An 18,207-nucleotide genomic window follows, 5' to 3' on the forward strand; every position below is an offset into this window, starting at 1 on the left:
TGGTACTGACAGCACTCATAACTGGGATAGAATTTGAATTGCCAAGGGGAATGGTAATGACAGCACTCATAACTGGGATAGTATTTGTATTGCCAAGGGGAATGGTAATGACAGCACTCATAACTGGGATAGTATTTGTATTGCCAAGGGGAATGGTACTGATAGCACTCATAACTGGGACAGTGTTTGCAAAGCCAAGGGGTTTGGTAATGACAGCACTCATAACTGGGATAGTATTTGTATTGCCAAGGGGAATACTACTGACAGCGCTCATAACTGGGATAGTATTTGTATTGCCAAGGGGAATGGTACTGACAGCACTCATAACTGGGATAGTATTTGTATTGCCAAGGGGAATGGTACTGACAGCACTCATAACTGGGATAGTATTTATAAAACCAAGGGGAATGGTACTGACAGCACTCATAACTGGGATAGTATTTGTATTGCCAAGGGGAATGGTACTGACAGCACTCATAACTGGGATGGTATTTGTATTGCCAAGGGGAATGGTACTGACAGCACTCATAACTGGGATAGTATTTGTATTGCCAAGGGGAATGGTACTGACAGCACTCATAACTGGGATGGTATTTGTATTGCCAAGGGGAATGGTACTGACAGCACTCATAACTGGGATAGTATTTGTATTGCCAAGGGGAATGGTACTGACAGCACTCATAACTGGGATAGTATTTGAATTGCCAAGGGGAATAGTACTGACAGCACTCATAACTGGGATAGTATTTGTATTGCCAAGGGGAATGGTACTGACAGCACTCATAACTGGGATAGTATTTATAAAACCAAGGGGAATGGTACTGACAGCACTCATAACTGGGATAGTATTTGTATTGCCAAGGGGAATGGTACTGACAGCACTCATAACTGGGATAATATTTGGATAGCCAAGGGGAATGGTACTGACAGCACTCATAACTGGGATAGTATTTGTATTGCCAAGGGGAATGGTACTGACAGCACTCATAACTGGGATGGTATTTGTATTGCCAAGGGGAATGGTACTGACAGCACTCATAACTGGGACAGTGTTTGGAAAGCCAAGGGAATTGTACTGACAGCACTCATAACTGGGATTATTGCAAGGGGTTGGTAAGAGCTCATAACTGGATAGTATTGTATTGCCAAGGAATGGTACTGCAGCCCATACTGGGACAGTGTTTGGAAAGCAAGGAATGGTACTGACAGCACTCATAACCATGTTGGATTGGTATTCAGACTTACTGATGCATTATCAAGGGAATGGTACTGACAGCACTCATAACTGGAGGATTTGTATTGCCAAGGGGAATGGGTACTGACAGCACTCATAACTGGGACAGTGTTTGTAAAGCCAAGGGGAATGGTACTGACAGCACTCATAACTGGGATGGTATTTGTATTGCCAAGGGGAATGGTACTGACAGTACTCATAACTGGGATAGTATTTGTAAAGCCAAGGGATGTACGACGCACTCATAACTGGGAAAGTATGGTACTGACAGCACTCATAACTGGGATTGCAGTTCATACTGATGTATTTGCCAAGGGGAATACTACTGACAGCGCTCATAACTGGGATAGTATTTGTATTGCCAAGGGGAATGGTACTGACAGCACTCATAACTGGGATAGTATTTGAATTGCCAAGGGGAATAGTAATGACAGCACTCATAACTGGGATAGTATTTGTATTGCCAAGGGGAATGGTACTGACAGCACTCATAACTGGGACAGTGTTTGGAAAGCCAAGGGGAATGGTACTGACAGCACTCATAACTGGGATGGTATTTGTATTGCCAAGGGGAATGGTACTGACAGTACTCATAACTGGGATAGTATTTGTAAAGCCAAGGGGAATGGTACTGACAGCACTCATAACTGGGATAGTATTTGTAAAGCCAAGGGGAATGGTACTGACAGCACTCATAACTGGGATGGTATTTGTATTGCCAAGGGGAATACTACTGACAGCGCTCATAACTGGGATAGTATTTGTATTGCCAAGGGGAATGGTACTGACAGCACTCATAACTGGGATAGTATTTGAATTGCCAAGGGGAATAGTAATGACAGCACTCATAACTGGGATAGTATTTGTATTGCCAAGGGGAATGGTACTGACAGCACTCATAACTGGGATAGTATTTATAAAACCAAGGGGAATGGTACTGACAGCACTCATAACTGGGATGGTATTTGTATTGCCAAGGGGAATGGTACTGACAGCACTCATAACTGGGATAGTATTTATAAAACCAAGGGGAATGGTACTGACAGCACTCATAACTGGGATGGTATTTGTATTGCCAAGGGGAATGGTACTGACAGCACTCATAACTGGGATAGTATTTATAAAACCAAGGGGAATGGTACTGACAGCACTCATAACTGGGATAGTATTTGTATTGCCAAGGGGAATGGTACTGACAGCACTCATAACTGGGATAGTATTTGTATTGCCAAGGGGAATGGTACTGACAGCACTCATAACTGGGATGGTATTTGTATTGCCAAGGGGAATGGTACTGACAGCACTCATAACTGGGACAGTGTTTGGAAAGCCAAGGGGAATGGTACTGACAGCACTCATAACTGGGATGGTATTTGTATTGCCAAGGGGAATGGTACTGACAGCACTCATAACTGGGATGGTATTTGTATTGCCAAGGGGAATGGTACTGACAGCACTCATAACTGGGATAGTATTTGTATTGCCAAGGGAAATGGTACTGACAGCACTCATAACTGGGATGGTATTTGTATTGCCAAGGGGAATGGTACTGACAGCACTCATAACTGGGATAGCATTTGTATTGCCAAGGGGAATGGTACTGACAGCACTCATAACTGGGATGGTATTTGTATTGCCAAGGGGAATGGTACTGACAGCACTCATAACTGGGACAGTGTTTGGAAAGCCAAGGGGAATGGTACTGACAGCACTCATAACTGGGATGGTATTTGTATTGCCAAGGGGAATGGTACTGACAGCACTCATAACTGGGATGGTATTTGTATTGCCAAGGGGAATGGTACTGACAGCACTCATAACTGGGATAGTATTTGTATTGCCAAGGGAAATGGTACTGACAGCACTCATAACTGGGATAGTATTTGTATTGCCAACGGGAATGGTACTGACAGCACTCATAACTGGGATGGTATTTGTATTGCCAAGGGGAATGGTACTGACAGCACTCATAACTGGGATAGTATTTGTATTGCCAACGGGAATGGTACTGACAGCACTCATAACTGGGATAGTATTTGTAAAGCCAAGGGGAATGGTACTGACAGCACTCATAACTGGGATAGTATGTGTATTGCCAAGGGGAATGGTAATGACAGCACTCATATCTGGGATAGTATTTGTATTGCCAAGGGGAATGGTACTGACAGCACACATAACTGGGACAGTGTTTGTAAAGCCAAGGGGAATGGTACTGACAGCACTCATAACTGGGATAGTATGTGTATTGCCAAGGGGAATGGTAATGACAGCACTCATAACTGGGATGGTATTTGTATTGCCAAGGGGAATAGTACTGACAGCACTCATAACTGGGATAGTATTTGTATTGCCAAGGGGAATGGTACTGACAGCACTCATAACTAGGATATTATTTGTATTGCCAAGGGGAATGGTACTGACAGCACTCATAACTGGGATAGTATTTGTATTGCCAAGGGGAATAGTACTGACAGCACTCATAACTGGGATAGTATTTGAATTGCCAAGGGGAATAGTACTGACAGCACTCATAACTGGGATAGTATTTGAATTGCCAAGGGGAATAGTACTGACAGCACTCATAACTGGGATAGTATTTGTATTGCCAAGGGGAATGGTACTGACAGCACTCATAACTGGGATAGTATTTGTATTGCCAAGGGGAATGGTACTGACAGCACTCATAACTGGGATAGTATTTGTATTGCCAAGGGGAATGGTACTGACAGCACTCATAACTGGGATGGTATTTGTATTGCCAAGGGGAATGGTACTGACAGCACTCATAACTGGGATAGTATTTGTATTGCCAACGGGAATGGTACTGACAGCACTCATAACTGGGATGGTATTTGTATTGCCAAGGGGAATGGTACTGACAGCACTCATAACTGGGATAGTATTTGTATTGCCAACGGGAATGGTACTGACAGCACTCATAACTGGGATAGTATTTGTAAAGCCAAGGGGAATGGTACTGACAGCACTCATAACTGGGATAGTATGTGTATTGCCAAGGGGAATGGTAATGACAGCACTCATATCTGGGATAGTATTTGTATTGCCAAGGGGAATGGTACTGACAGCACACATAACTGGGACAGTGTTTGTAAAGCCAAGGGGTTTGGTAATGACAGCACTCGTAACTGGGATAGTATTTGTATTGCCAAGGGGAATGGTACTGACAGCACTCATAACTGGGATAGTATTTGAATTGCCAAGGGGAATAGTACTGACAACACTCATAACTGGGATAGTATTTGTATTGCCAAGGGGAATGGTACTGACAGCACTCATAACTAGGATAGTATTTGTATTGCCAAGGGGAATGGTACTGACAGCACTCATAACTGGGATAGTATTTGAATTGCCAAGGGGAATAGTACTGACAGCACTCATAACTGGGATAGTATTTGTATTGCCAAGGGGAATGGTACTGACAGCACTCATAACTAGGATAGTATTTGTATTGCCAAGGGGAATAGTACTGACAGCACTCATAACTGGGATAGTATTTATAAAACCAAGGGGAATGGTACTGACAGCATTCATAACTGGGATAGTATTTGTATTGCCAAGGGGAATGGTACTGACAGCACTCATAACTGGGATAGTATTTGAATTGCCAAGGGGAATGGTACTGACAGCACTCATAACTGGGATAGTATTTGTATTGCCAAGGGGAATGGTTCTGACAGCACTCATAACTGGGATAGTATTTGTATTGCCAAGGGGAATGGTACTGACAGCACTCATAACTGGGACAGTGTTTGTAAAGCCAAGGGGAATGGTACTGACAGCATTCATAACTGGGATAGTATTTATATTGCCAAGGGGAATGGTACTGAGAGCACTCATAACTGGGATAGTATTTGTATTGCCAAGGGGAATGGTTCTGACAGCACTCATAACTGGGATAGTATTTGTATTGCCAAGGGGAATGGTACTGAGAGCACTCATAATTGGGATAGTATTTGTATTGCCAAGGGGAATGGTTCTGACAGCACTCATAACTGGGATAGTATTTGTATTGCCAAGGGGAATGGTACTGACAGCACTCATAACTGGGACAGTGTTTGTAAAGCCAAGGGGAATGGTACTGACAGCACTCATAACTGGGATAGTATTTGTATTGCCAAGGGGAATGGTACTGACAGCACTCATAACTGGGATGGTATTTGTATTGCCAAGGGGAATGGTACTGACAGCACTCATAACTGGGATAGTATTTGTATTGCCAAGGGGAATGGTACTGACAGCACTCATAACTGGGATGGTATTTGTATTGCCAAGGGGAATGGTACTGACAGCACTCATAACTGGGATAGTATTTGTATTGCCAAGGGGAATGGTACTGACAGCACTCATAACTGGGACAGTGTTTGTAAAGCCAAGGGGAATGGTACTGACAGCACTCATAACTGCGATTGTATTTGTATTGCCAAGGGGAATGGTACTGACAGCAATCATAACTGGGATAGTATTTGTATTGCCAAGGGGAATGGTACTGACAGCACTCATAACTGGGACAGTGTTTATAAAGCCAAGGGGAATGGTACTGACAGCACTCATAACTGGGATAGTATTTGAATTGCCAAGGGGAATGGTAATGACAGCACTCATAACTGCGATTGTATTTGTATTGCCAAGGGGAATGGTACTGACAGCACTCATAACTGGGATAGTATTTGTATTGCCAAGGGGAATGGTACTGACAGCACTCATAACTGGGACAGTGTTTATAAAGCCAAGGGGAATGGTACTGACAGCACTCATAACTGGGATAGTATTTGTATTGCCAAGGGGAATGGTACTGACAGCACTCATAACTGGGACAGTGTTTATAAAGCCAAGGGGAATGGTACTGACAGCACTCATAACTGGGATAGTATTTGAATTGCCAAGGGGAATGGTACTGACAGCACTCATAACTGGGACAGTGTTTATAAAGCCAAGGGGAATGGTACTGACAGCACTCATAACTGGGATAGTATTTGAATTGCCAAGGGGAATGGTACTGACAGCACTCATAACTGGGACAGTGTTTATAAAGCCAAGGGGAATGGTACTGACAGCACTCATAACTGGGATGGTATTTGTATTGCAAGGGGAATGGTAATGACAGCACTCATAACTGGGACAGTGTTTATAAAGCCAAGGGGAATGGTACTGACAGCACTCATAACTGGGATAGTATTTGAATTGCCAAGGGGAATGGTACTGACAGCACTCATAACTGGGATGGTATTTGTATTGCAAGGGGAATGGTACTGACAGCACTCATAACTGGGATAGTATTTGAATTGCCAAGTGGAATGGTACTGACAGCACTCATAACTGCGATAGTATTTGAATTGCCAAGGGGAATGGTACTGACAGCACTCATAACTGGGATGGTATTTGTATTGCCAAGGGGAATGGTACTGACAGCACTCATAACTGGGACAGTGTTTATAAAGCCAAGGGGAATGGTACTGACAGCACTCATAACTGGGATAGTATTTGAATTGCCAAGGGGAATGGTACTGACAGCACTCATAACTGGGATGGTATTTGTATTGCAAGGGGAATGGTACTGACAGCACTCATAACTGGGACAGTGTTTGGAAGCCAAGGGGAATAGTACTGACACCACTCATAACTGGGATAGTATTTGAATTGCCAAGGGGAATGGTACTGACAGCACTCATAACTGGGACAGTGTTTATAAAGCCAAGGGGAATGGTACTGACAGCACTCATAACTGGGATAGTATTTGAATTGCCAAGGGGAATGGTACTGACAGCACTCATAACTGGGATAGTATTTGAATTGCCAAGGGGAATGGTACTGACAGCACTCATAACTGGGATAGTATTTGAATTGCCAAGGGGAATGGTACTGACAGCACTCATAACTGGGATGGTATTTGTATTGCAAGGGGAATGGTACTGACAGCACTCATAACTGGGACAGTGTTTGTAAAGCCAAGGGGAATGGTACTGACAGCACTCATAACTGGGACAGTGTTTGGAAGCCAAGGGGAATAGTACTGACACCACTCATAACTGGGATAGTATTTGAATTGCCAAGGGGAATGGTACTGACAGCACTCATAACTGGGATGGTATTTGTATTGCAAGGGGAATGTGACTGACAGCACTCATAACTGGGATAGTATTTGTTTTGCCAAGGGGAATGGTACTGACAGCACTCATAACTGGGATGGTATTTGTATTGCCAAGGGGAATGGTACTGACAGCACTCATAACTGGGATAGTATTTGTATTGCCAAGGGGAATAGTACTGACAGCACTCATAACTGGGATGGTATTTGTATTGCCAAGGGGAATGGTACTGACAGCACTCATAACTGGGATAGTATTTGTATTGACAAGGGGAATGGTACTGACAGCACTCATAACTGGGATAGTATTTGTAAAGCCAAGGGGAAAGATACTGACAGCACTCATAACTGGGATGGTATTTGTATTGCCAAGGGGAATGTGACTGACAGCACTCATAACTGGGATAGTATTTGTATTGCCAAGGGGAATGGTACTGACAGCACTCATAACTGGGATAGTATTTGTATTGCCAAGGGGAATGTGACTGACAGCACTCATAACTGGGATAGTATTTGAATTGCCAAGGGGAATGGTAATGACAGCACTCATAACTGGGATAGTATTTGAATTGCCAAGGGGAATGGTAATGACAGCACTCATAACTGGGATAGTATTTGAATTGTCAAGGGGAATGGTACTGACAGCACTCATAACTGGGACAGTGTTTGTAAAGCCAAGGGGTTTGGTACTGACAGCACTCATAACTGGAATAGTATTTGTATTGCCAAGGGGAATACTACTGACAGCACTCATAACTGGGATAGTATTTGTATTGCCAAGGGGAATGGTACTGACAGCACTCATAACTGGGATAGTATTTGAAATGCCAAGGGGAATAGTACTGACAGCACTCATAACTGGGATAGTATTTGTATTGCCAAGGGGAATGGTACTGACAGCACTCATAACTGGGATAGTATTTGTATTGCCAAGGGGAATGGTACTGACAGCACTCATAACTGGAATAGTATTTGTATTGCCAAGGGGAATACTACTGACAGCACTCATAACTGGGATAGTATTTGTATTGCCAAGGGGAATGGTACTGACAGCACTCATAACTGGGATAGTATTTGAAATGCCAAGGGGAATAGTACTGACAGCACTCATAACTGGGATAGTATTTGTATTGCCAAGGGGAATGGTACTGACAGCACTCATAACTGGGATAGTATTTGTATTGCCAAGGGGAATGGTACTGACAGCACTCATAACTGGGATAGTATTTGAAATGCCAAGGGGAATAGTACTGACAGCACTCATAACTGGGATAGTATTTGTATTGCCAAGGGGAATGGTACTGACAGCACTCATAACTGGGATAGTATTTGTATTGCCAAGGGGAATGGTACTGACAGCACTCATAACTGGGATAGTATTTGAATTGCCAAGGGGAATGGTACTGACAGCACTCATAACTGGGATAGTATTTGTATTGCCAAGGGGAATGGTACTGACAGCACTCATAACTGGGACAGTGTTTGTAAAGCCAAGGGGTTTGGTAATGACAGCACTCATAACTGGGATAGTATTTGTATTGCCAAGGGGAATGGTACTGACAGCACTCATAACTGGGATAGTATTTGTATTGCCAAGGGGAATGGTACTGACAGCACTCATAACTGGGATGGTATTTGAATTGCCAAGGGGAATGGTACTGACAGCACTCATAACTGGGATAGTATTTGTATTGCCAAGGGGAATGGTACTGACAGCACTCATAACTGGGATAGTATTTGTATTGCCAAGGGGAATGGTACTGACAGCACTCATAACTGGGATAGTATTTGAATTGCCAAGGGGAATGGTACTGACAGCACTCATAACTGGGATAGTATTTGTATTGCCAAGGGGAATGGTACTGACAGCACTCATAACTGGGATAGTATTTGAATTGCCAAGGGGAATGGTACTGACAGCACTCATAACTGGGATAGTATTTATAAAACCAAGGGGAATGGTACTGACAGCATTCATAACTGGGATAGTATTTGTATTGCCAAGGGGAATACTACTGACAGCACTCATAACTGGGATAGTATTTGTATTGCCAAGGGGAATGGTACTGACAGCATTCATAACTGGGATAGTATTTGTATTGCCAAGGGGAATGGTACTGACAGCACTCATAACTGGGATGGTATTTGTATTGCCAAGGGGAATGGTTCTGACAGCACTCATAACTGGGATGGTATTTGTATTGCCAAGGGGAATGGTACTGACAGCACTCATAACTGGGATAGTATTTGTATTGCCAAGGGGAATGGTACTGACAGCACTCATAACTGGGATGGTATTTGTATTGCCAAGGGGAATGGTACTGACAGCACTCATAACTGGGATAGTATTTGTATTGCCAAGGGGAATGGTTCTGACAGCACTCATAACTGGGATAGTATTTGTATTGCCAAGGGGAATGGTACTGACAGCACTCATAACTGGGATGGTATTTGTATTGCCAAGGGGAATGGTACTGACAGCACTCATAACTGGGACAGTGTTTGTAAAGCCAAGGGGAATGGTACTGACAGCACTCATAACTGGGATAGTATTTGTATTGCCAAGGGGAATGGTACTGTCAGCACTCATAACTGGATAGTATTTATATTGCCAAGGGGAATGGTACTGACAGCACTCATAACTGGGATAGTATTTGTATTGCCAAGGGGAATGGTACTGACAGCACTCATAACTGGGATAGTATTTATATTGCCAAGGGGAATGGTAATGACAGCACTCATAACTGGGATAGTATTTGTATTGCCAAGGGGAATGGTACTGACAGCATTCATAACTGGGATAGTATTTGTATTGCCAAGGGGAATGGTACTGACAGCACTTATAACTGGGATCGTGTCTGTATTGCCAGGGGGAATGGTAACAACATTTTCCTGGGAGCAAGTGGTTTGTGCAGAAGCCAGGATGACAGGACCATGTCCTTCAGCATGTTTTCCAGCACTTGCTGGAGACTTTAGGAACTTTAAAAAAAAATCTCTGGAGACTACCAACCACATCTACGATCACAGTCAGCGCGAGTAGAAATCAAGCCACCGAACTGTGCAAAGTCAATGATCCCTTTAAATAGTGGCAGTGGGGGCTCCCTTCCTGCTGCTGAACACATGTCCGGCTGTGCTGTCTTTAAGAGGCAGCATGAGCTGCAGTGGTGAGGTCGGAAATGGAGGTAATGGTTCAAATCAGCCCTTATACGCTCTCTACTGTCATGACCAGCCTCCTCTGCATACTACTGGGGCACATTCCCAACGCCCATGTCAACACCCTCACCAAAATGGTGTCTGCTGTGAGCCATACACGAAGTTTCCCCGCACAGCACGGAAATCATTTTGGTACCAAAACAGCCCCTGTGTTGCTGAAACTCTCGGTGCTACAGCCTCGAATTTTGCAGCCAGTATGTTTTGAGGAGAGAGAATGAAACTGGTATGATATTCCAGGAGGATTGAGAGGTGCAGGACTATATCGTAAAGGGCATTGCCGTGATACACTCAAGACCTTCAGTTGGTGGACTGTGTGTGCCATCTTACCTTCAAAAGGCTGATTATTACATAAACTGGAATTGCAAGAACTGCATTTCGTGCTGCTCTTCATAAAACCAGCGTTGAAGGATTCAGCATCAGGGCAATTTCCGCAGGCTTTGGCAATTGCAATCTGCTCCAATCCACCTGAGTACAGAAAGAATATGTTTCATCTTCTAATATTGTAGGCACATTCTACACTTTATACAATTAGTAAATCATCATTCCATCCATTTGTTTATTTATTTATTTAACAATTCATCGAATTATGTCACCATTAATTTGCAAGTTATTTGTTTCAGCTTCCACTCATCAATGCATTAATATATATGTGCAGCCATCTATGTATTTATTTATAGATCCATCCATGTATTTCTTTATCCATTGTCATGCATGGAAGAAGTTTCAGAAACAATGAAATGGAAGAATTATGAATTAAAAATCAGCTGTTAAACAAAGCCAGAAGAACACAGAAACTTGTACCACAGTCAAAATGGAGTAGCAGTCACGTGACCCCTCCTGTACTGAAGATCAACAAACCTGTCTGCAAAGATGGAACTTGTTAACCTAATTTGAAATAGTTCTGGGGAGAACCCCTTTGAAACTGAAAGGAGCACCATTGCAAATTAATGACTCTTAATTGACATGAATGAATGAACAAAACATCAATGACTTACAGCCCTAAACAAGATGAATGGGTGTGAAATAGTATCATTTTACCACAACCGTCCACATTCAGACATCAAACGATAGCCATGGTTATCATATCCTGGTAAATTGTGCAATCACAACAGGAGAGAGGGCCATGTGTCTCCGAACAGAAACCCTAAGGTGATGGATTTTTACTCAAAAAGGTAGCTCTCTGGAGAGAGAGGGGCGATCAAGCGAACATCACCAGAAAGCAGTCCATACAGAGGCTGTGAAAGAGATCCAGCAAAGCAAGAAGATTCCTGCTGAACAATACCTCAATAACCACTACATCAGAGACATAGAACATAGAACATTACAGCGCAGTACAGGCCCTTCGGCCCTCGATGTTGCGCTGACCTGTGAAACCATCTGACCTACACTATTCCATTTTCATCCATATGTCTATCCAATGACCACTTAAATGCCCTTAAAGTTGGCGAGTCCACTACTGTTGCAGGCAGGGCGTTCCACGCCCCTACTACTCTCTGTGTAAAGAAACTACCTCTGACATCTGTCCTATATCTATCACCCCTCAACTTAAAGCTATGTCCCCTCGTGTTTGCCATCACCATCCGAGGAAATAGACTCTCACTATCCACCCTATCTAACCCTCTGATTATCTTATATGTCTCTATTAAGTCACCTCTTCTCCTCCTTCTCTCCAACGAAAACAACCTCAAGTCCCTCAGCCTTTCCTCGTAAGACCTTCCCTCCATACCAGGCAACATCCCAGTAAATCTCCTCTGCACCCTTTCCAAAGCTTCCACATCCTTCCTATAATGCGGTGACCAGAACTGCACGCAATACTCCAGGTGCGGCCGCACCAGAGTTTTGTACAGCTGCAGCATGACCTCGTGGCTCCGAAACTCGATCCCTCTACTAATAAAAGCTAACACACCATATGCCTTCTTAACAGCCCTATTAACCTGTCCTCTTGACAAGCTCTTCAACTTCTTTAGTAAACCACGGCTCCCTCGCTCGACAACTTCCTCCCTGCCTGACAGGTACATACTTATCAAGGACACGCAGTAGCTGCTCCTTGAATAAGCTCCACATTTCTATTGTGCCCATCCCCTGCAGTTTCCTTCCCCATCCTACGCATCCTAAATCTTGCCTAATCGCATCATAATTTCCTTTCCCCCAGCTATAATTCTTGCCCTGCGGTATATACCTGTCCCTGCCCATTGCTAAGGTAAACCTAACCGAATTGTGATCACTGTCACCAAAGTGCTCACCTACATCTAAATCTAACACCTGGCCGGGTTCATTACCCAGTACCAAATCCAATGTGGCATCGCCCCTGGTTGGCCTGTCTACATACTGTGTCAGAAAACCCTCCTGCACACACTGGACAAAAACTGACCCATCTAAAGTACTCGAAATATAGTATTTCCAGTCAATATTTGGAAAGTTAAAGTCCCCCATAACAACTACCCTGTTACTCTCGCTCCTGTCGAGAATCATCTTCGCTATCCTTTCCTCTACATCTCTGGAACTATTCGGAGGTCTATAGAAAACTCCCAACAGGGTGACCTGTCCTCTCCTGTTTCTAACTTCAGCCCATACTACCTCAGTAGACGAGTCCTCAAACGTCCTTTCTGCCGCTGTAATACCCTCCTTGATTAACAAAGCCATACCCCCCCTCTTTTACCCTCTTCTCTGTTCTTACTGAAACATCTAAATCCTGGAACCTGCAACATCCATTCCTGCCCCTGCTCTACCCATGTCTCCGAAATGGCCACAACATCGAGATCCCAGGTACCAACCCATGCTGCAAGCTCACCCACCTTTTTCCGGATGCTCCTGGCGTTGAAGTAGACACACTTTAAACCAAGTTCTTGCTTGCCAGTGCCCTCTTGCATCCTTGTAACCTTATCCCTGACCTCACTACTCTCAACATCCTGTACACTGGAACTACAATTTAGGTTCCCATTCCCCTGCTGATCTAGTTTAAACCCCCCCCGAAGAGCACTAACAAATCTCCCCCCCAGGATATTGGTACCCCTCTGGTTCAGGTGAAGACCATCCTGTTTGTAGAGGTCCCACCTACCCCAGAAAGAGCCCCAATTATCCAGGAAACCAAAACCCTCCCTCCTACACCATCCCTGCAGCCACGTGTTCAACTCCTCTCCCTCCCTATTCCTCGCTTCGCTATCACGTGGCACGGGCAACAACCCAGAGATAACAACTCTGTTTGTTCTCGCTCTAAGCTTCCACCCTAGCTCCCTGAATTTCTGCCTTAAATCCCCATCTCTCTTCCTACCTATGTCGTTGGTGCCTATGTGGACCACGACTTGGGGCTGCTCCCCCTCCCCCTTAAGGATCCCAAAAACACGATCCGAGACATCACGAACCCTGGCACCTGGGAGGCAACACACCAACCGTGAGTCTCTCTCGTTCCCACAGAACCTCCTATCTGTTCCCCTAACTATGGAGTCCCCAATGGCTAATGCTCTGCTCCTCTTCCCCTTTCCCTTCTGAGCAACAGGGACAGACTCTGTGCCAGAGACCTGTACCCCATTGCTTACCCCTGGTAAGTCGTCCCCCACAACAGTATCCAAAACGGTATACCTGTTGTTGAGGGAAACGGCCACAGGGGATCCCTGCACTGCCTGCTGGTTCCCTCTCCTTCCCCTGACGGTAACCCATCTACCTACTTCTTTTACCTAAGGTGTGACTACCTCCCTATAACTCCTCTCAATAACCCCCTCCACCTCCCGAATGATCCGAAGTTCATCCAGCTCCAGTTCCCTAACGCAGTTCTCAAGGAGCTGGAGTTGGGTGCACTTCCCGCAGATGCAGTCAGCAGGGACACTCTTGGCGACCCTTACCTCCCACATTCTGCAGGAGGAACATTCAACTGCCTTAACCTCCATTCCCTCTATTCTAAATTCCCAACAAATCTACTGAAAAACCAAAAAAAAAAGTCAAAACTTGTTAGCTTATCAATCCGACGGACAGAACCTTTTAAATAAAAAGCTTACCTTATCAACACACCAGAGTCCTTTTTTTTTGGTTAGAGGAGGAGGGTGGGTGGGAGACACTACCCGAGTAGTGTTTCGGGTAAAGCAACCGCCCAAATATGTAACCTCACTTACCCAGCAGTCCCCTGGTCCGCCGAAACAAAAGGTAATTAACTTTAACTTTAAACTGAAACTGACCTCTCAGCTGTTAGCTCGCTCGCACTATCAGCTCCCGAAAAAAGCCGCTGTACCAAAGGGAAAATCAATTCAAACTGACATAGTGACTTTAAGACTCTTCATCTGTGAAGGTAATAAAATCCATACCACCAGCTTTTTGTGGAATTGTAACCAACAGAACTCGACAATACCACAACAAGTTCAAGATTACAAAAACCCAGGCCTGCACCTTTAAAAGAGACTGTCCTCCTGAGACGATTCAACAGGTTCACTGTAAACCATGAAAACCTATCTGACTAGGACTTTAAACTACTTACCTTTTTCTCTCTCGCTGTCTATTGTTACAGCCACGTGGTGATGGGCTTCAGTGGCTCCCACTCCCAGCTGACCACAACAAGCGTGTTTTGTATTGGCGGTTCACCCCTTGGTGCTTTATTTGTCAAATAAACAGACAGCAACAGAATTTTTGTAGCTTTAAAACAGAGAATCACTTATTTATTGATCAATAAGCCTTAACCCATGAAATTATCGTGACCGCATCCATTCATGTATTTGCTCGGCAACACACACGAAGAGACAGATCGGGTGGAAAAGGGATAAGTGGGTTTAAGTGGGGGTAGGTTTCGGGGGTCATGGTAAAAGTGTTGAATTCTCTCAGAAGCCAAGTTCTCATTGTTTGCATGCCTGAGGTGTTTGTAGGTGTCTCTCTTGGTTGAAAGTTCAGTTGAAGACAATGGATCACTTCTGATTGATTGCTGTATACATAAAGATGTAGAATTCTACAGCAGAGCATTTAACCTCTTGTTGGATTCCTCTCAGCCCCCTGGCTGTAAACAAGCTTCTTGGATGCTTCTTTCTGGATATCTCTCTCTTTCTCTTCCTAGGGTTGCTTTAAAGGTAAAAATAAGTGTTACATCTTGTCTCTGTTGGGTGACAGCATTTCCTTCCCTGTAGTGACTGACAATGGCTACTCCACACCTTCTTTGTTTCAGAGAACCCATTCAATTCAAAAGTGTCTCTTGATGGGTTCAATTGACACCTCTCAACCTAGTTAGGAATCCTTTATTCTAAACTGACGGGGGGGGGGGGGCCCTGTTTGAATACACAAGTGGCCATTTTTGCAGCATTGTTTACTTTTTAAAAGAAAGATCCATTTGTTAAAAGGCAAAGTCACTTTTATTTTTATAACTCATCCGTTTTAGACCATAATTTTTCATCGTTGCACCTCTTTTACATGTGACACCATTCTTGTGTATGCGTGAGTGTATGAATGCGTGTATGGGTGAGGTTGCGATCATTTTGGGATTTGTGTAAAAATAAATAAGTTTTCTCATAGATTAAAAAGCTATCATTTGTCTGTTTATTTGACCCTCAAACACACTCAGGAACTAACTCAGCATTTTTAATAAAACATTGTTGTGGTTAGTAAGAGGTGAACAGTGGGAACCACCCACACCTCTTTCTACCTATCCGTAACAAATTGGGGGCTCAACGCCGAGGTTTTTGAACAATCAGATTAAACAAGAGATTTGGAAATGAGAGGAAAATTGATCTCTAAAACTGTGGAAAATTGAACCAACATGCTTTTCCTCTTTACAGTGCTAGAAACAAAAGACATGGCCATATTTAATGCTGAAAAGTTTGTAGAGCAGAGAGATATATCCCATGATGAGTTAAAACAATTCAGTATTGAATATTAGAAAAAACTAGCTGCTCAGGTGGGCGTCACTTTCAAACAACAAAAAAAAAGAGGTAAGAGAGTTACGGTTGAAAAGGGAAGTGGTGTGAAAGTTTGAGTTAGAAAGACTACAAGCAAAAGGTGAGAATGCCACCAGCTACTGAAACCTCAGCCCAATTTGCAGAAAAACCTTTGATGTTTTGAGACAGTCACAGTTAGCGCCCAACAGGAAATGAGGATGAGGTCGAGTCCTATTTTATTTACTTTGAGAAAATATCGAACAGGCTAAAATAGCTGAAAGAATATTTGGCCCTGCTCTTACAAAACTAATTGATGTGTAGACCATGTGAAACTTATTCCATGTTATCAGAAAAAAGGTCTTTCGAGTTCGAAGACAAAAACTGAAATACTAAATGTGTATGAGTGAGTTCCTGAAGCCTATCGGCAACAGTTTTGAAATGCTAGGAAAAGACCTGCCCAAACCTTTATTGAATTTGAAAGAATTAAAACATGGATTTCGATTGCTGGATCTGATCTCATATGAGCATTTGAGGGAAGTGATTTTACTAGAAGCATTTAAAAATAGTGTTCTCCTTAACATAAAGGCTCATATTGAAGAACAAAGAATCACAAGGGTAAGAGAAGCAGCTGTGATGGCAGATGATTATGACCTTACTCAACAATCCTTTTTTTTCAGGGAAAATCCTTCCATAATAATCCCCAGAGTCTGAGATGGATAAAAAAATGGGATAATGATAAAAGATGGGCTCTAATGAAAAGGGAACCCAAAGTGAGAATGTAAGAAGCCTTCCACTAGTAATAAAAGAAAGTGCAGAGGGCAGGGATGTTTCCAAGAGACCTACATGTTCCCATTGCAGTAAAGCAGGGTATGTAAAAGCTGACTGCTGGAAGTTAAAAGGGAGACACATAAATTTTGTCAGCATTCACATAACCAGCCTAGTAAAGGATGCCGGAGCAGGCAACAAGGCAGACAAGCCTGTGACCCTAACCACAGTAATGGACCCCTCAAAGAATACTGCCCTAGATGAGGCATAAACAGAAAAGACCCCTGAGGGTCTTCAGGATTTTGTTTCAAAGAGAAAGATGTTCCCCATACCCTTCTAATGAGAGAGGCAGATCCATTGTCCTGCTCCGAGATACAGAAGCCACTCAATCCTTCAGGCTAGGCATAGACATGACCTTTCCACCAGAGTTCTCACTCAAGGCAAAGGTTCTGGTAAGAGGCATTGAAGGAGGATACATGCCAGTGCCCTTGTATTGGGTCCACCTGGAGTGTGTTCTTGTATCTGGACCAGTTACAGTAGGAATTGCTCACAGTGTGCCAGGAATAGACTTGTTTCCAGTCAATGATTTGACTGGAGGTGAGGTGGTAGCAGCTCCTGTGGTCTAAGACCAGCCAAATGAACATAGAACACAGAACATAGAACAGTACAGCACAGTACAGGCCCTTCGGCCCACGATGTTGTGCCGACCCTTTAACCTACTCTAAGATCAAACTACCTACATACCCTTCATTCTACTATCATCCATGTACCTATCCAAGAGTCGCTTAAATGTCCCTAATGTATCTGCTTCTACTACCACCGCTGGCAGTGCATTCCACGCACCTACCACTCTCCGTGTAAAGAACCTACCTCTGACATCTCCCCTAAACCTTCCTCCAATCACCTTAAAATTATGCTCCCTGGTGATAGCCCTTTCCACCCTGGGAAAAAGTCTCTGGCTATCCACTCTATCTATGCCTCTCATCATCTTGTACCCCTCTATCAAGTCACCTCTCATCCTTCTTCGCTCCAATGAGAAAAGC

The 18,207-nt window shown here is 43.7% G+C and overlaps 1 protein-coding gene across 1 annotated transcript in view; it reads right to left on the reverse strand.

The window, feature by feature from the left end:
• LOC137352707 (uncharacterized) overlaps positions 1–18,207 on the reverse strand; it is a 213,985-nt gene that overhangs the window by 58,883 nt on the left and 136,895 nt on the right. Inside the window, exon 4 of the mRNA XM_068018438.1 lies at positions 10,881–11,018. Coding sequence (XP_067874539.1) covers positions 10,881–11,018 — 138 coding nt within the window. The remainder of the gene's footprint in view (positions 1–10,880; positions 11,019–18,207) is intronic.

The sequence above is a fragment of the Heterodontus francisci genome, chromosome 39 (genome assembly GCF_036365525.1).
Source record: "Heterodontus francisci isolate sHetFra1 chromosome 39, sHetFra1.hap1, whole genome shotgun sequence".
NCBI classification, from domain to species: domain Eukaryota; kingdom Metazoa; phylum Chordata; class Chondrichthyes; order Heterodontiformes; family Heterodontidae; genus Heterodontus; species Heterodontus francisci.